Source organism: Candidozyma pseudohaemuli, assembly GCF_003013735.1.
Source record: "Candidozyma pseudohaemuli strain B12108 chromosome Unknown scaffold00001, whole genome shotgun sequence".
In the NCBI taxonomy this organism is placed as follows: domain Eukaryota; kingdom Fungi; phylum Ascomycota; class Pichiomycetes; order Serinales; family Metschnikowiaceae; genus Candidozyma; species Candidozyma pseudohaemuli.
In genome coordinates this window covers 275026-293817 of record NW_020194435.1, presented here as the reverse complement: position 1 = coordinate 293817, position 18792 = coordinate 275026, and the positions used below count along the sequence as shown (strand labels likewise).

At 46.1% G+C, this 18792-nt stretch overlaps 5 protein-coding genes and 2 non-coding genes across 7 annotated transcripts; 3 read left to right on the top strand and 4 right to left on the bottom strand.

Moving 5' to 3' along the window:
- Positions 1-747: 747 nt before the first annotated feature.
- Positions 748-4719, top strand: RAX2 (Rax2p; the record flags this gene model as incomplete). The annotated part of the gene is made up of 1 exon (XM_024855585.1): positions 748-4719. The coding sequence occupies one exon, from the start codon at positions 748-750 to the stop codon at positions 4717-4719; it is 3972 nt and encodes a 1323-aa protein (XP_024715184.1).
- A 307-nt stretch (positions 4720-5026) lies between these two features.
- C7M61_000128 lies at positions 5027-5098 on the top strand. Its single transcript has one exon. It is a non-coding gene; the product is annotated as a tRNA-Trp (tRNA).
- Positions 5099-5214: 116 nt separating this feature from the next.
- PEP1 (type I sorting receptor) lies at positions 5215-11172 on the bottom strand (the record flags this gene model as incomplete). The annotated part of the gene is made up of 3 exons (XM_024855584.1): positions 5215-9814; positions 10677-11042; positions 11075-11172. 3 exons carry the CDS (start codon positions 11170-11172, stop codon positions 5215-5217), a joined length of 5064 nt encoding a protein of 1687 aa, XP_024715183.1.
- A 503-nt stretch (positions 11173-11675) lies between these two features.
- C7M61_000126 (uncharacterized protein) lies at positions 11676-12101 on the bottom strand (the record flags this gene model as incomplete). The annotated part of the gene is made up of 1 exon (XM_024855583.1): positions 11676-12101. The coding sequence occupies one exon, from the start codon at positions 12099-12101 to the stop codon at positions 11676-11678; it is 426 nt and encodes a 141-aa protein (XP_024715182.1).
- A 68-nt stretch (positions 12102-12169) lies between these two features.
- On the bottom strand, positions 12170-12251 carry C7M61_000125. The gene has a single exon. It is a non-coding gene; the product is annotated as a tRNA-Ser (tRNA).
- Positions 12252-13062: 811 nt separating this feature from the next.
- ARC19 (Arc19p) lies at positions 13063-15555 on the top strand (the record flags this gene model as incomplete). Its single annotated transcript, XM_024855582.1, has 2 exons — positions 13063-14880; positions 15043-15555. 2 exons carry the CDS (start codon positions 13063-13065, stop codon positions 15553-15555), a joined length of 2331 nt encoding a protein of 776 aa, XP_024715181.1.
- Positions 15556-15682: 127 nt separating this feature from the next.
- Positions 15683-18490, bottom strand: DAL81 (Dal81p; the record flags this gene model as incomplete). The annotated part of the gene is made up of 1 exon (XM_024855581.1): positions 15683-18490. One exon carries the CDS (start codon positions 18488-18490, stop codon positions 15683-15685), a length of 2808 nt encoding a protein of 935 aa, XP_024715180.1.
- Positions 18491-18792: the final 302 nt, after the last annotated feature.

Genomic DNA, 18792 nt, shown 5'->3' with positions numbered 1-18792 from the left:
TGAGAATCGCCCAGACTGGGTCTAACATTTCGCAGCCACAGCCGCTCGCATTGAAATAGACCATACAGTTAGCAAGCAAGACCCCAAAGGTGCTAAATGCACGGTCTAAAGGGCGAAATTGTAATTATTCTTAATTAACTAAAAGTAGTAGTCATAAAAAAATAAAGATTTATAGCCCTTTTTAAAAAATCTCCAACCACCACGCTGTTGACCTCAGGAGAGGCTAAACCTTGGGTGCACAATGGCACAATGCTTGGTACACGGCGCGGCCTTACACATACATGAAACGGCACTTGCAGGAGCGCCCAGACAGAACCTCGATCTCTGAAGGTTCGCCAACTCCAATTGGCCAATGACCATTAGTATAAAAAGTTATTTTGTTTTTATAGAAACCCCAGGGAGCCTGGTTTCAACGACTAAACGCTACTAGTGGGTGGTCGCTCCTGCATACACCCACAGCACCTCGTGTATCGCTGCCTCGGCCTGCGGCATGTTTACATTTTCGCCCAAAATGGCGGACCTGATCCTCGTCAATTCCCACCAGCCGTTCATAGCAGAATTTTTTTTTCCATTCAATCCTCCCATTAGACACCTCAAAAAACCACCTGACAAAAAATTGAGGCATTCCTCACTGATACCGGCTGCGAAGCGTCGTAACCTACATATTTTTTCTCACCGCGACATCAGTGGTTTTTTTAGCATCAACATCTTTTCGCTCACAAGGAAGACCCCCCCCATTCTCTCGTTATGAAAATCCTACCGGTGCTTGTCTCCTTAGCAGCAGCGTTCGAGCTGATCTCCTTGCCAAATATCCAGTTTCTGGACCTGGGCGGCGCCATCGGCTTCTTGGGCTCCTTTGACGCCTTGTCCTTCTACTCATACCAAAATGCCTCCTCCAATCTCCTTCATTCCACGGGGCTGTCGTCCATATACCTTCGAAATATCACCGACAACGCAAATATGAAAATCGGCACCATCGACGGAGGCCTGGTGTCGGAAATTCTGCCGGTGGGGTCCGACAGCGTGCTCCTCACAGGCACCTTCACGTCCTTTAATAACGAGTCATACACCCCTCCCATCATATACAACCTCACCAGCGGCGAGGCTTCCAGCATATTTTCTGGGTCCAGCAACCAGAAACGAGACACTCTCGACAGCGGCTCCGTCAAGGTCACATATGTCGACAAGGACCTAATCTACATGGGCGGAGACTTTGAGTTCAACAACACCAGAGGCGCCGCCGTGTACGACATAGCCTCTAAAAAACTCAAGCTGCTTCCCTTCAAGGGATTCGGCAACGACTCGGTGGTCAACTCCATCAGCAAAATCGATGGCGAGTCAAAAGATGACGGCTCCATCATATTCGGCGGCTCCTTCGACACCTTGGGCCTCCCCGAACTATTAACACTTAATACGTCGACAAATGGCTCGCATTACAACCACTCCAATTCGACAAATGTGTCGCTAATATCAGCAGAGCAAAAGATCTCTCTACAGCATGGTGAATTCACCTCCATCAACTCCGACAGTGATCCCAAAGGCATAATATGCCCGGACTCAGACAGCATTTGGAGAGTGCAGCCCAACAGCGGCGGTCAATGGTCGGTTCAACTACCGTCCGCCATGGCAGGCCTCAGCCCCACCAAGGTGAGGCTCTATTTACCTGATGATGGTGAGAACGGTATAAAGACGTTCCGTATCTACACGTACCCAAACAATGGTATCATGAACCTCACCTACGTCAACCCGGAGACCAACGAGCTAGCGTATTGTGACGCTTCTTGTCCCTTGCCTAAATCCAGCGATCTTAAACTGCTTGTCGATGACAACAAGGACAATGGTGAGGACATGATGGATGATGATGACGACATCTTCGTGAACGAAGACGGCTCGTTCTCCATGTATTACGACAGCTCCACAAAGGCTAAAAATCTTGGGTACGGAAGTAACTATATGGAATTTGCCCTCGTGAATGACATTAGCATCGACAGAGTTGGCTTAACCGTCATTGACTGGTTTGGCAACTATGGTGAGCTTGCTGGGTTTGAGCTCTACACCAATGCTATCAGTGTTTACGGAAACGACACACTCAATGACTCTAACTGTGGTTCAGAAGAGCTGGTGTCTCGTAACTCAGCTGAGATCCAGAGCGGTGACTGGCAGTCCGTACGCTCCCTAGTGGACTCCGTCACCGACACAGACTATCTTGTATCAGTTGGAAATGATAATGCCGGCATCACCCTTTATCCAAACATCTCGTATGATGGTGAATATTCGCTCCTTTTATATACCCCCGGATGCCAGGCTGACAACTCATGCGATAAGAGAGCAATTGTCAATGTGACTGTCTTGGACACCGAGCTGACTGCTTTGGAGAGCAAGTTGATCTACCAAAACAATTACAATGACAAATTTGACTACCTTTTCTTTGGTCACATGAATGGGTCTTCTAATGACAATGGCAGAAACAGAATCAGCATCGAATTTCATAGTGCTATCGATTCATCTGTCACAGACCCTTGGATGGTTGTTGACCGCGCTGTGGCAAATATCGTTTCCCTCGATAGTTACAGTCAAAAGAATCACACAAATCGTACCTCTCTTGAGGAACGAAGAAAGCATGACCTCCAGCACATATACCTCAATGGTTTGTTCGAATACTCGTTGGCAAATTTCTCGCTGTTTTCAGAAGACCTTGTCTACTCTAAGCTGAACAATGAGACAATTATCAAGAGGAGTAACCGTTTCGTGGGCAACTCATCGATTAATGAAATCAGCGGAAAGCTCGAGAAAAACTCGACTGTGGACCAAATACTCCTTCAGAGTTCTTCGTTGCTTCTCCTTGGTGAATTCAGCTCAGACAATATTACACTTCCCAACAGCAACCTCTTGACTTTTGAGATTGACGAGTACAACCTGACTCTGAACCTGACAGAAGCAACTTTGAAAGACAAGAGATTCGTGAAAAGGGACGACGAGAACATTTTAGGTGCAACATTCAATTCTTCCATTTCAAAACTTGAGAACGTGGAAAGTGGATTCCTTGCACTTGGCGCTTTTTCAGCTGAAGCCGACAATGATGAATTCAAGAATCTTCTGGATGGAAACAGCTCCACACTGTCGTTCAATAATTTTGCCATTCGCTCTGGAAGCGATTGGCTCTCTTTCGGTAACTCATATATCGACGCAGAGTTTGATCAATTTGTCAACTTTACCTTCGATGGATCAGAACTCTTCGTGTTCTCGGCAAATGAAGACAATTATCGAGTATGGGACACGTCCGACAGCCGTTTCTTGGATAGAAATGACTTGAATGTCACGACGGCCGCAAGTCTTTCCCAGAAGGAGCAGCAGGTCTTCGGTGGAACTTTCTTCAACTTGATGGACTACTACGGTGCAAATGAGGCATTTGTTACGAACAATTCTCATGTGAACAGCTATGGACTCAATATCACTAGTGGAGAGATCTACAGATCATTTTACGCCAACTCCACTTTCAGTGTATTGGGTGGTAAATTTGATGTCAACAACACAAGAAGAAATATTGCATTCGTGAAAGATAACCAGACTTTTACACTTGATGACACAAACTGGGGCGAGCAAACTCTGATTGACTATCTTTATGTGGATTCGGATGTCGATTACTTGTTTATTGGAACGAATGGAAGCGTTGAAGCCCAGGGCACCAACGCAACAGGTCTTGTGTTGCTTCACTTGACAAACCAGTCGTTCTCATCAGTTCAACCGGCCGATCTTTCAAGTAACCTGGGCGAAATCCAGGTCAATGCAATGGCCTTCTACGACGATGACGAAAAGTTGCTCGTCGGTGGCCGCTTCGACAATGCTGGCTCATTGGGATGCGAAGCGGTTTGCCTTTATGATGTCGCAAACACACGTTGGGAGAGCCCATCGAGTGACGCAATTGCTGGTACTGTTACTGATGCGAAATTCTTCGACACTGATACGGTTCTTCTCAGTGGAAACCTCACGGTGAACGAAACAAGTGTCACGTTTGCAATTTTCGATTTCTCATCTGGTCAATTTACTTCGGCGCCTTCAAATCTCGCAGACATTGGTGAATCTAATGACTATGTTCGCAAGTTCATCATCAATGAGCGAAGCACCAAGAAGTTGGAGAGTAGAATGACTGCTTACGGTGACAACTTCTTGAAAGCATTCAACGGGTCTCTGTGGTCAGACATCACAAACGGTATCGACATCAATGATCAAACTAGCTTTACCGATATGAAGTTGCTTCTGCTTCTGTCCAAGAACAGTTCCAGACTGCAAGCTTACTTTGACAATGACAAGATACTTCTAGTATCAGGCTTGTTCAACCTTACTGACTACGGTCTTGTCAACGCTGCATTCTTTGATGGCAGTCTGTGGACACCTTACGTCTACACTCTGAAGAACGGCAATGAGGCAGGTGTAATTCAGCTGTTGCTTGTCAAGGATACCTATTCATTCCGTTCGTCTAAAGACTTGAAGACGAGTTCCAAAAACCTTTCGAAGGGTCAAGTGGTTGGTGTGTCATTGGCGTGTGCTATTGGGTCTACCGCCCTTATAGGTTTACTCTACCTCATCCCAATGATGTATCTTTTCAAGAAGTCGGACAAGGAAGAGAGAATGAGTCAAAGAATCCATGAAGATGAAATGATGAACGTTGTGAATCCCGAGGAGTTATTCCATGAGATTGATTTACAAAGAAACAATTAATAGAGAGTCGCAAATACTATGCATTAATGAGACGTAATGTGGTGTAGAGTCTGGCTAGTTCACTGATAGACCAGAATGCATTTTTCTTGCCTTAACTTGGGAGTTGAGAAACTGAAAATTAACAAATATAAAAGAAGAGCAAATTTTAATAATTAGAGCCCCAAAAACCTCCCGTAGATTGCTAGGAAAAAGAGGATTTCATATAACTGAGATCTGAGTATGTTAAGTGTGTAGTGCCTATAATATCGCGAAGAAAACATTGATTTTCAAGTTCATATATTAGGTGCAGTCCAATTGTATACTATACGATGCGGTGGCTCAATGGCAGAGCTTTTGATTCCAAATCAAAGGGTTGCAGGTTCGATTCCTGTCCGTGTCATATTTTTTTTTTTATATTTTTAATATGGGTGTCATTTATTTCGATTTCTCTTCTTTTAGATTGGACTATTCAAGCGTCTTCATTCTATCCCTTTCGTTGCGCTATATAGAAATAATTTAATCTTCCGCTCTGCGCGAGGACCGGTCTTCGTCAGATTGGTCGTCGATGTCAAAAAGCCTTTCATCCGCTTCGACATCTTCATCAGCTGGAGGCTCATCAGCGTAATCAGTGAACTCCTCAGGGTCATCCTGGACGTCAAAGTTCACATCATCTGCATTTTCCAACTCATCTTCGTAGCTGTTATCAAAGTTACCGAACAATTCATCCTCATCATCAGGAACACGAACATAGCTTCGGCGACCTGGGCGGCGACCAAAGAGTGCCAGCGAGATTCTCTCGAACATCGCTTTATCGATCTTTCTGATGGTTTTGAGTGCAGCCACCGTACCGGCGACAGCTACTATTCCTCCTTTGACAATTTTGTTGACAACGACATCAACAGCGTTGTCTTCGATGGGTTGGAAATCATCGTCGTCATCTAGTCTGATTTGTCCGAGCCTCTCGAAACCACCGTTACGGCGAATTCCTTTTTCATAAACAAACCATGAGGCAAAGAGGAACGCAGCGATAAAGATGAAGATGGGAGCGAAGATAATTCCAAAAATTCTTCCACCACCGAGACCGATGCCATAATACTCGTTGTATTCATCCTCGTGACCAGGACATGGGCGAGTGTCAAGCGAATCAAATCCTTTTCCGCCAACGCACAGAGAAAGCGGAATCTTTCTGTATCCTGTGGGCTCAAAGTACTGGAAACCGCCTTCTTTCTCACACATCTCTTTCATCCTGTCAGCAGGAGACAAGCCGTCAACCAACTTGCATGTACCGTCACTGTCTCTGTAATAATTGAAATCACACTCGTAATCGGCCCTTGTGCACTTACAATTTCTGAGCAGTTTCACACCATCCTTCAAAGGTGCCGCACCAATGAAGCAATCGGTAGTGGTCTTTTTACGACGCAAGTACTTCACTTCACGTCCGAAGAAGCAGTTGTCCTTTGATGATGGACGTTTTGGACCCCAAAACTCGAAATCACCTTTATCTGGATTATCCAAATCGAGTTCACATTGTCTGTTGAAATACTTGGTGAAGTCGATCGAGAAAGAGTAGGTCGTATGGAGATCACTCTTTTCAGTTGCAAAGATGACAAATTTAAGCGATGTGTCACTTTGAACAGTCGCCAAGTCGAGCACAACGACTTTCTTATCGGTGAACTTGAATTCTTGCCACGTTTCTCCGCTATCAGTGGAATAGGTAAGCGTGTTTGTTTCCTTCAACTGATCAACAAGAAGCAAAACCGTACCCTGGTCTCCAAATTCCCACATATGCTGGCCCTTCACAACTTCCTTCCAAGTAAGGCCCGCATCATACGACATGAAAGTAGCGAGATCATTTTCTCCCAAATACTCTCCCACATTACCGACGCCAAAGAGAACTCCCACAGCTGAAGAGGAGCCATAGGTGTCAGTAAAATCGGGTCTTTCAGTAAAGCTCTGCAAGTGTAACGAACATTTATCAATTTTCAGCCCCGAACATTTGTACTTCTGTCCCGCACTATCGACATTAGGTGGGGCCAAGTAGTACCACTGACTACCGTCGTTAAAGGAGATGTTAGTCTTTAGTTTCTTCTTCTCATCTTTCCCTGGGTTGCTGACAGTGTTGGCAATGATAATACCCTCTAAGGCTTGAAGTCTATCATAGTCAACAAAGCCAAATTTGCCTCTGTTAACGTTTTCTAAGGAAAGAATGTACGATGTTCCATTAGAATTGGATTTGAGGATAGAACCCACTTCCCTGTCTTTCCTATCATCTGTGGTAACGTGCATAAAGATTGACTCGTCAGCAGAATCTAGGATATTGTAGGCAGTTTGGGCTTCAACCTTGAAATCTTTGGGGAACAAGGAGTCAGCGAAAGTAGAGCCGTCCATAGTGACTTTGGCACGCATTTCCTTCATATCGTCGAGGATTGTAGCAACGATCAAGTAGTTCATCTTGACGGCATAAGAAGCAACATTATCGAACAAAACTTTTGAGTCCTGGAAAAATGAGGTTGAGCTAAGGAGTTGGGATTTCTCTCCTGACGTGAGGCAGTAGATCAAATTTTTATCCGTAGCATTATTCAATGAGACAAAATCGCAGAACTTCACTCCACTCTTGAGTTTTTGGAAAGTGTCACCCGTATCCTTGGTATAATAGGCCGTTATTTCACAGCTGGGGTTGCCTTGTGGATCACACCCATCGGTGCCATACCATATGAACTGCGAGGAGTCTTCAGGATGGAAAGATGGACGGATCCCACGAGTGGGGACGAGTCTGCTTGGGGCCTCAAGCTTTCGGAAGGAATTTCCACCATCAAGGGATAAATAGAAAATATCGTTGTTGGTCACCAAGACTGCAGTGCCCGGAACGCTTCCAGTTGTGAATGAAATGATTTTTTCATAGACGGGAACTTTAGTGTATGTTTTACCACCGTTATTGGAGGCGTACATAACATCATTCGACGTTCTGACAAGAAGATTTTCACGAGTTTCGTCTTTGGTCTTGACGTAGGAGTATTGTTCGAGACGGCCTTCAAAGTCATTTGGTATACTTTCCAACTTCTTTTCCAGTGGCTTGTCCACATCCACGTAGTCCTTGCATTGAAATTCTTCTTCTGAAATAAACTTCTGGTTGCCAGGTTGTTTACAAAGATTTCCGGCCATGAGTTGCTTATCGGGAAGCTTCACAGTCTTCGACTTCTTACCAGAACATGCTTCCTTGATTTTCACATCATTTGGAACGCATGCACCTTTAGATGAGAGCTGGAAATACTTCGAGCATTCAAAGTCAGCATCGGTGCACTCGCATGGCTCTTCCTTAACCTTTATATCTTCGAATAACTTGCTGACGTAACATTTGGCTTCAGGCTTTCTTCTCATGATGCTCTCTTTGTGACCGTAAACACATAAAGGACTATCATCGACGACACGAGCGTACACTTGCTCAAGGTCCTTCTCTTTGCATTTTGTACCGCCATAAGCATCAGAAAGATCAAGCAGATAGAAAACTTCTTCATCCTCATTTCCGTTGTTTGGTCCATTAACAAGGAATTTTCTGCTCAGACCATCGACGGTCGTGATGAGGAATTGCGGCCAGATGGTTGTGTCAAAACTCTTCTCTTCCCATGTGAGACCTTGATCAGTTGAGTAATAGTACCTCTTTGTACCGGGCTGAGTAGGGTCCTTCTTGTTCAAAAGAGGTACAGCTAAAATGACATTGCCCTGATCGCCGAAAGAGAACAAACAGCCAACGTCAAGAGCTTTCTTCCAGGTGACACCTCCATCCCTTGAGATATACGTCTTTGCTTCCAGGAAATCAGGGGAAATCTCACCTGCGTTACCAATTCCAAGAACTATGTTAGCCGTTGGCCCAGTAGTACTGAAACCCTCACCATCAAATGTTGTGTAATCGACCAAGTTTAAGGAACATCCCTTCTCGATCTTACAGCTCTCATCATCAACAACTCTCAAGGGCTCCCAATCCTTACCATCATTGAGAGTAAGTTTACTCGAAAGAGTGTAAGGGGGCATGCCTGGAGGACCAGGGAAGATGCCCTTATCTGGTGAGTCGACCCTTCTGAGTTCGTCTGCGAAGTACATACCGTCAAAGTTCTCTATCTTCACCGGACTTGTGAAACTGACTTTATCCGCGATCTGCTCGAAGTTGATACCTTGGGAATCTGATCTGAAGACGGTATTGTGTGGGATTGGTATATCGTTCATCAGCATCACCAGCACAAAAAGGGCCAGCTTTGACGAAGGCAAAAACTTGATAGCACCTCTATTGGTTTCAAAATTGAAATTGGACTTATCGAAAGTTTCACCATCCTTAGACACGTAGAGCGTAACCTGGGCCGAGGGCCTATACATGTCTTGCAGCACTGTAACGACCATGAAGGACGAGTCGATACGGACATCAAGAATACGACCTTTTTGAAATCCTGAATCATCCATAATTTGCTCGGACGACTTGAAAAAGTCCTTACTCTTGACGATGCTGGATTTCATCACATGGCCGAAAGAGTTGTGACTGTTGGTGGCACATATGATGGTTTTCAGGTCACCTTTGAAGTCGAAGTCCTTGTTCTGTTTAGCGAAAGTACACAGATCTGATTCTATGGGAAGTTTCTTAATCAGCTTGAGTCCGTCGGCGGAGTAGAAGAAGATCCTCTTGCACTGGTGGTGATGCTGCTGCCTTGGGCAGTCGACCACCTCAAACAACACCAAGTTTTTGTCATCGATGTTGAAATGCACAATTGGTTCCTGCAACAATTCAATTGCGTGTCCTTCTGTCTTGAACTCAAACGGTTTCCACGTCTTTCCTTTATCATTGGTGTAGTACTGTTTCGTGGTTGCCGAAAAGGCAAGGGCCCTATCTTTGAAATTTGGGTCAGCGTGGAATTTCTTGCTTTCCAAATCCGTGAGCTGTTTCCATTTGACACCGTCGTCATACGAACCCCAGATACCGTCGCCTCTGGCTGCCACTATATGGGACGAATCGTCAAAATAAAGCATGTCCCTTGTGTAGCCCTTGAAGGTGTTTTTGGCGACCTTCGGCTCATACGAAGCCACTAGGCTTGCTGCTGCTAACCAGAGCAACAAAAAGAACTGCATGGCACTGAACAGTAGAGTAGTATCTGAGTTGGTGATAGTAGTAGTTGGGGTATACAGGACCGGCGCAGTGGGCAGATAGGAGAGGAATAGTAGCCATTGGTGATTTTGTGGTATTTTTGGGGAGGGAATGAGATTGGTGGTTTTGGTTAGTTGTATTTGTAGGATTTAAAGTTAAATTGCAAAGTTTATTGGATATTTGTATTGTAAGGTTATTGGTTCCGTGGGGTGAGACTCAGGAATACAGATAACGAGATCAGGTGGCAACGTCCTCTACAAGAGCCATTGAGACGTGGAATTGAAATGACTGTATTTTTAGTATTGAAGTTTTTTTGGACCTGGTAAATGGGGGAGGGAGAGATCTGGGATATTTCGGGTTCTTGAGCACTCTCAGCCGTGCAAAGCGTATGCGCCTACCTTGATAGCCGGGTGTTGTTTGATCTTTCGCTTTAGAGAGCTGTGAATTTTGCTCATATTCCCCAAATATGTTATTTGTAGTTGCTCGCTAATGTAGTTGCAGATATGTCAACTTATCTGTCTTGGGGTGAAGTCGGACCAATTATCGGTATACGCCAGAAATGCTAGAAAGCTACTTCATCAACTGGAATTTGCTTTTGCAGCATGAAAGACCCGAAAGTGGCTGGTCCACTACGATACGGGCCACATGGAGAAGCAAGGCCTCCTCAGTTCAACTGGCTAGTGAGTAGCATGACAAAGCATCTCCAGCCTTCTCTTTTCCAACGACGCGGCCTAATTCGTAGGCACCTATTTTAATATGTCTGTCATCACTAGTCGACATCCCCCTCTGCAACTGGACAACGTGTAGCTTCACATAGCCCTAATCACATCACAAGTCAGCTAAATCAGACGTCACAAGCTGGCCAAGGTACGGGCTCGAGTTCTTGACCTTAATAGAAGCATTCACATCGTATTCCAGCCCAAGGTGGTCGCTGAGGGCAAAGTTGAAACTCGCCAAACTGGTGACAAACACATCCTTGTCTTCAGGCACGATTCTGATCACAGCGTCGAGCGCCGGCGGTTTCTGCTGTTTGGCTAGAATGTCGTAGTGTCTAGCTTCGCCAACAATGCCGTAAAGCTCCGCTAGAGCTTTGTTTATGAGGGTTCGCCATGTGAGGAGGTCGATATTGAGCTCGATGTAGAGCTGGGGTCTGGTTTGTTCAAGCGCCGGATCGCATGTTCTGGAGTTAGCATAAAGTTCAACGATTAGTTTGAGGCTATTTTCACATACACTGAGAGATGGAGGTACTCCCACTGTGGGGGAAGTTCAGAAGCCATGGAGGTGGTTTTGGTGAGTGCAGGAGATGAGTATGGGGTAACTGGGTCAGAGATTGACCAAAGTGGCATGATGTGGGTTTTTGGGATTTGAAGGGATTTTGGGGTTTAGAGGCTGTGAAGAGCATGCATTGATAGCAATGGAAGGATTTTGAATGTATTTGTGGGGGGTTGATGGTAGGGTGTGGTTGGTCTAATGGGTGCAAAATGCGACCAAGTGGTGGGTCTAATACCTACTGAATGTGGACACATTTATGCCCATGCTTTTTTATCGATTATTAGATTAGTGACAAGTTAACGAATCTTGTCGATTTACATACATATTTGAGATAACTGAAGATAAGGTTTTCCTCAATGGCACTCACTATACTGGTGACTGCTCATGGCTTGAAGGGAAAGACACCCAGGACAAGTTGATCAGTATCTCTTTAATGTAAGAAATTGATCACCATCTCTTTCATGTGAGAAATTGGCCGATTATCTCTCTAACATAGTTTCAATTGCCTTCCGGTCCAATCCAAAAATCCATTTATTCAGTATACCCTATGTTCATCCCACCCTCAATATACTCTCATTCACTGAGGAGGAAGCTGAAATTGGATGCTATCACTGGAAGACTCCGAAACCATATCAGCAGACGACTGCTCCTTTGACGAAGCACCTTGCGGTTTCCTCATGTATGGCTCAAAAAACTCCGTATACTTGTACTGGTAGTTAGAGTCTCCAGGAAGCGGTGAAGGTGATTTTCTTCCATGATCCCTGTATCGATTTCTCTCTTCGATTGGAAACGGAAGCGGTACCGAACCTTTCGGAAGACACTGGCCAGGCTTCAATTTGATTATTCTAGATCCTGGTGGAAACAAGTCTGGGTACATGTAGTGTGGGTTACAATGAGAAGACGGATGGAAATAAGTCAAGAAAGGGCTTTCATCGACGGGAACCTTGTACTCATGACGAAGTAGTTTTAGTTCGACAGCGGTGTACGTGATTTTGGTGTTCATGATGAAGAAAGGCAGAAATGGGTGCAAACGGAAATGGGTGCAAAAAAGAGGCCAAATCGAAAAAATAACGACAACTGCAGGATTCGAACCTGCGCGGGCAAAGCCCAAAAGATTTCAAGTCTTTCTCCTTAACCGCTCGGACAAGTTGCCGTCCTTACTTGGAGGAGCCACTAAAGTGTATAAGTTCGTTAAAATATTGATTGTTTTGAATTTGGAAATCAAAGTCTACCAATCAATAATTTAGACTGAAAAATGTCGATCTGCCAATTTTGAGCTTCCCAGGACCTCTGTGGGCCTAAAAAATGCGATTTTTAGTCGCGCATGGAAAATTTGGTACCAATTCAAGAGCACTACGATCCTCCTACTCTTGTTTTGAGATCTCTATGTGTCTAGTGATGGAGAAAAATGAAAAACTGCTTTGTGAGACTCGATTCTTTGAGCAGACGGGGAAGTATGAGTGATATGCCCGTTGATCAAGTCGATTTGCTAAGAAGTTTGAAATGAATGGCAGCATTTGTCGACCTCCCTGAAGATCTAATTGAGCTTTAGATTATCAGATCCGTTGAAGTGCTGCTTGAACCTAAGCAGATTCTATATCACCCGTTGGAAGAGGAGCTCTGTCGATGAAACAAAGATTTTCATACTCAGAGAGTCATAACGAAGCAAAGTTTCAAGAATTTAGAAAAATGCCAGTTGACTCGTTGCTTCCTTGTTTGTGGTCTCCATGCGGTACCTTGAAAGTGCCCTCCATGGTACGAATGCATTTTGCAGCCATTCGCCATGGCTCACACATCCAAGGAAAATCCACAAAAACGACAAAACAGAATCCACCATGCTCTAAATCCACAGATTCACAAAAACGAACTCAAAAATCACAGCCCTTCATCTCCATCGATCAAACCCACCCATCGCCTTATCAACATCGCGCGCTCATTCATCTCTACTACAATCAGATCCACAGATGAGTACATGGCAAGAGGCCCAGGACGACCAAGGCCGAACGTACTACTACAATGTTACCACTCATGAGACCTCGTGGGAAAAGCCTGCTGAGCCTCTGAGCCTGGGTTCGTGGAAAGCCTATAAAACAGAGGATGGAAGAGACTACTACCATAATGAGGAAACTGGGGAGACGACCTGGGAACGGCCCAGTGGGTTTGGCGAGCAGGAGGACGTCAAGATGGAAGAAGAAGAGGAGAAGCCTGCTCAGGAAGAAGAGCTCTCGGAGTTAGATAAGGAATTGCAAACACAGAAGGTGGACTCTGGCGATTTGGAGAAGTACAAGGATGTGCTGGAAGAGGAGGCTCAGGAACTTTACTTTGGCATGTTGAAAGAGAACAATGTTGATTCCACGTGGTCGTTCGAGAAGGTGATTCTGACGTTTGTGAAGAATCCAGCCTACTGGGCTGTTCGAGACCCTCTGAAGAGGAAGCAATTGTACGACGAGTTTCTCGTGAACAAGCTACAGCTCGAGGCTCAAAACAAAACGCAGGCTATAGAAAATGCCAAAAACAACTTCACGCTGGTTTTGGTGGAGTACCGTGACCAGGGCAAGCTTCATAAACACTCTAGGTGGGTCACATTGAAGGACACATTGATCAAGGAGGAGAATCCGATTTTTAAACACTCTGTTCTTGGCGACGGCCAGCTAAGGTCTATTTTCAACGATTTTGTGAAAGAGCTCGCAGAGGTGGAGGAGCTGAAGCTTGAAAAGAGAAAAAGCGAAGCATTGGCTGAACTAGAAACGTACCTTAACCAGGTGGTCCAGAGTCTCGACACGAATACACTCACATGGGAAAAGCTTAACTCTATGCTACAAAACGACTCTCGTTTCAAAGCCAATAAGCACTTTGCTGTCCTAGATCAACTTGACATCCTCGAACTATACATGTCCAAGGTGTATCCCAAAATCGAAAACGACATCAAGACGCAAATCACCAAGGCAGAAAAAGTGAACTACAGGGCCGACCGCAAGGCTCGTGAGGCGTTCAAAAAGCTTTTGGTCAAACAGGTCAAAATCAACGCAGGCTCCTTGTTCAGAGATGTGCTACCGCAGTTTGAGGATGAAGACTCTTTCATAGAACTCTGTGGCCGTAATGGATCCACACCGCTTGAGCTCTTCTGGGACATTGTGGACGAAAAGAGTCAGGATTTGAAGGTGAAGAAGGATCTCGTGGAAGCGGTTTTGCGTGAATCCAAGATCGACTATGACGAGGTTCTCAGTTCAAAGGACAAATTTGTCGATACACTCACAAACATCAAAGATGACCGTCTTTCTGCCTTTGATTTGACTGATGAGCTGGAAGACGGTGAGGTGCTGGTAATCTATAGCCAGCTTGTGCACGCTCAAACCATCCTAGCTCAGAAAGCGAGAACGGAATTCGAAAAACTGATAGCAAGCAGAGCCCACGACTTGGCTAATTGGCTACAACAAAATCTCGCTGATATCAGCATACTAGTGGTTACAGAGGAGGAAGTGGACGAGGACAAGACAATCATTAACAAAAAGGGCGACAAATACAGTCTAAAAAAGCATCTTGATGACTTGCAGCAATGGTCAGACGAACTCCATAAAGCCCCCGTTTTTCAAAAAGCAGAGTCAACCGCATCAAAGGTCTACAAGAACCACCCAGCCAAGAAAGCGGCACTCCTCGGTAAGTTGGTGAAAGACAGCATCACTGACCTCGTGGCCAAACTCAACCAAAAACTGGACAGAAAGAGACCTGCACCAGAACCAGAAAGTGATGCGAAAAAACAGCGACTGGAGGAAAAAAAACCTGTCTTCATCAATTATTAACCCGGTCTTGTCTTCTTCCCACGATAGTAGTGCACATAACCGCTCACTATCAAGACAAGTTCTCCGTTGTATCGCTGTTCTCAAGCACCACCCAAAATGGTATGTCAATTGAAACACATTAACTCGATATGTTACTAACGCCAGTCTCAATCGTTGAAACCTTACTTGACTGCGGTGAGAACGTCGTTGACTGCAGCGATCTGTTTGGAGGATTTTTCTTCTCAGCTCGTTGAGAGACACAACCGTCCGGAAATTGAGGTCGACAACAGCCACAACCCAGAGCTCATTCTTAATCCCGTCACGATTTGCAGAAACGAGAATGAGAAGATCTTGATTGAGCCTTCCATCAACTCCGTGAGAGTCTCCATCAAAATCAAGCAGGCAGATGAGATTGAACAGATCTTGGTGCACCAGTTCACCCGTTTCTTGACACAGAGAGCCGAGAACTTCTTCATCTTGAGGCGAGTGCCTATCAAGGGTTACGACATCTCGTTCTTGATCACAAACTTCCACACTGAGCAGATGTTGAAGGACAAGTTGGTGGACTTCATCATTGAGTTCATGGAGGAGGTTGACAAGGAGATCAGTGAAATGAAGTTGTTCTTGAACGCTCGTGCCAGAGTCATTGCCGAAAGCTACTTGACTCCCTTTGACTAGAAAAGTAAGGTTTTGAAAACCTCTATAATAACGAACACATAGTACGAAATAACGTGTAGTAATACATAGTAGAGCAGGAAGTGAAGGAGGGGTTGCAGAGAAGCCGTTGTGTAAGGGATCCACAAGATTACTTGCGGTTGGTCAATGGTGAACGGGTCACTGCTGGACTGTCGCCTTTTGAAGAGGCTCCCTCAACATGACTTGCAACCTCAGAAACATGGCTGGTTGAGCTCTGTCTGCGATCAGACTCTCCGCCACCGGTTCCTGGGCTGTTGTTACCCAACATGGATCTCTGCTGCGTCATGGCGTCTTTCGGGGACATTCCTTGCGAATGCTGTGGGGAATTGTTGATGTGACTGCCTCTAGATATGGAATTGTTGGCACTGAAGCCAGGGGTGTTGAATGCCTGTGGCGAATCGTAGGGTGAAGCCACAACGGGACCAGATTGCCTGTGCTGCTGCGCTGAACTTGGTCTGGTCATGCCGTTACCAAAGTTGGCTTCTCTACCACCCTTCTGGAATTGTTGATTAGGAACGTTGAAACGGCCAGCCTGTTGGGGCTGGCGATGGTTTTGAATAGATCCGTTGACGTTACCGTCCACGGATGTTGCTTGTGAGGCAGGTGAACCGCTGTACTGAGAGGTATCTGCTCCCCTAGTGGGGTTCCGCATCTGCTGCTCGTAGAGCTTATTATAGTCGATGGTAGGTACTTGAGGGACCATGCCTGGTTGGTCCTGGGAATCACTGAGCAAACCTGGAATATGCTTGAGAACTAAGTCGAGTTGGTCGAGTGCATCGCCCACCTGAACAAAGCCCTTGGAGGAGATCTTGAGGATCCATCTGTAATTGAAAATTTGATCCTTGTAGAAGTCAGCTTCCTCTTTCGTAGGCGCTGAAACGAATAAGAGGGCGGCAAATGTGCCAATCAAGGTGAAGTTAGCAGATGATGATGAGTGCCAAAAGGAGTGAATGTGTTCCGGTTTGAGGTCCCTCACGAACTCGATCGAGGCCAAAAGTCGTGTTTTGGCTGCCGTTCTGCAAACATCGACGAGCTCTTTGGGAACCGGTTTATTGTTGACTGTCATCTCATGCATGGTGGTAATTATCTTCCTGTGGAGTGTGAGCTCAGTGGCGAAGTACGATAATTGCAAGTATCCATTAGGACAAAGCTTGCGGGGCTGAACAGAAGTCATTTGAAGCTCGATTGGAAGAGAGTGATACCACGTTCTTAACTTCAATTGAATAGGTTTGGCAATCAGGAGAACCTCATTGATATCAACGATTTCCTTCATGGCTTTCATGGAGTAAAGGGACTTGAGGATTCCTGATAAAATCTGCGAGAGGCGGACCAAGTTCATGAAGTTCTTCTTTCCGTTGTTAATATCGGAAGAACCTTCCTTGAGATCGCCGTCGCCAGCCTTTTCAGGGAAGTCTTCCTCCTTAAGCTCCAGAACAACCCAGTCATCTTCGCTGATATGAGAAGGACGAGAATTTTTCAAGGACAACCACTTGTCCTCCATGAAAACTGCCCAAGCTAGACGCTTCCTCAAGCCTCTCTCCCATTTCGGTAGTTTCCACTTATCGCAATCGAGAGCAAGACCAAGTTCTTCAGACATGGCCACGACCTGAGCACAAAGCACCCAGTCATTGTAGTCCAGATCGGAGAAGGATGAGTTCAACGAGGCGCTCGCATTGGCCACAGAATCTTGTCTGTTGTTGGCGGCGCCATTGGATTCTCTGAAAATGTGCTTACACTGAAGCAAGAGAAGACCCGCCTGGACAGCACTGAGTTTAGGGCGCTTGAGGATCTCGAGCATGAAGTTGTTGAGAGCAATCTTGAGCATCATATCGAGATTTGGTTTGGCGAAGCGATTCAACTGCGGATCATAGTCCCACCATTGAATGGCCAAGGCGTACACTGCCGCCAACAAAGGAGCGCTGAACTCCCTGTGGGTTCTCGAGTACTTCTCCAAGAAAACCTTTTTATGCAAAATGGGGTACGAAGGGTGGATTATGCGGAAGTAAAGGTCGATTAAGATCTGGCCGTGCGGAGCCACGAACTTTTCGATGGCATCGACGTCGTTCGACATGTTTTGGTACGAGTTCGACGACTGGTCGTCTTTCAAGATGAACTGGGTTTTGTCGCCGACCCTGCGTAGCGAAATCGTGTCGCTCAAGTTGACCTGCTCAACACGATTGGCCTTTCTCGGGTTAGCAGCCTCCTCTTCGCCGGGCTTCTTCTGCGACAAGATCACGTCCAATAGGCTGTTGTCGAACAAGTAAGACGTGGGTCCGATGTAGAAAGACAGTCTGGGGAACTGGAGTGACAAGGTCTTCTTGAGAAGGGAATTATTCATCATGGAGTAGTCTTGCACGGGCTGCACGTCTCTGATGGAGACATTCGGAGGCACGATGTTCATGCCGTAGCCGTTGTTCCGTGCGTACTGATCGGGCGTAGGGACCCTGCTTTTCTGCTCCTCCTGGAGCTTTTTCCGCTTGTTGGGCTCCTCGGCGTCCTGTCGAGGCGGCAGGTTGTACGTACACGTTATGGACTTGGATTCACACTGGACGCAGTTGTTGGCGCCTGGAGCAATCACACATTTGGTTTTCCTGCGGCGGCAGTGGTCACACGGTCTGCTTCGAGACTTGTTGGACTTGGTCCCCTCCGATTTCTGAGGCGGTACGTACTGGTTGTGCATTTCCATGTTGGGCACGGGGATCTGGCCCGGAAGAGGCACCATGTTCAGCCCGCCGTGGAAGTCGAACGCCAGAAGCACCTCGGAGTTGGCGTCTAGGATCAAGTTCAGGTCCCAGTTGACATCGAGATACTCGGCGCTGTTTTCGTCTAGGTGGCCGTTGGGGAAGCCTGTTGTGTTGGAGAGCTCCAGGGCATGGTCGGGCGGCTCTGCGTGCGATAGCCTGTCCTCTGGTTTCATTGGCCGTGGTTATTGATTCTGAAACAGTGGCAGATGAGGTGGGATTCTTGGTGAACAATGGGGGTTTTGGGGGAAAAAGTAGGTGCCGGTGAAAAACGACAAAAAGGCGACTGCGTGGACTTTAAGTATGCCAGCTGGACCGCTCTGCTAGTTCCAGGATCCTGGTCTGCCGTGGTGCTAAGGTGAGGTTGTATTATCGATATGATAACCAGGGGGCGCACACGACCACCCAGGAGAGGAACGGTGAAGATCTGAAACAGGGTTGGGTGAAAACGGCCAGGGGAATACGAGAAATTTGGAGG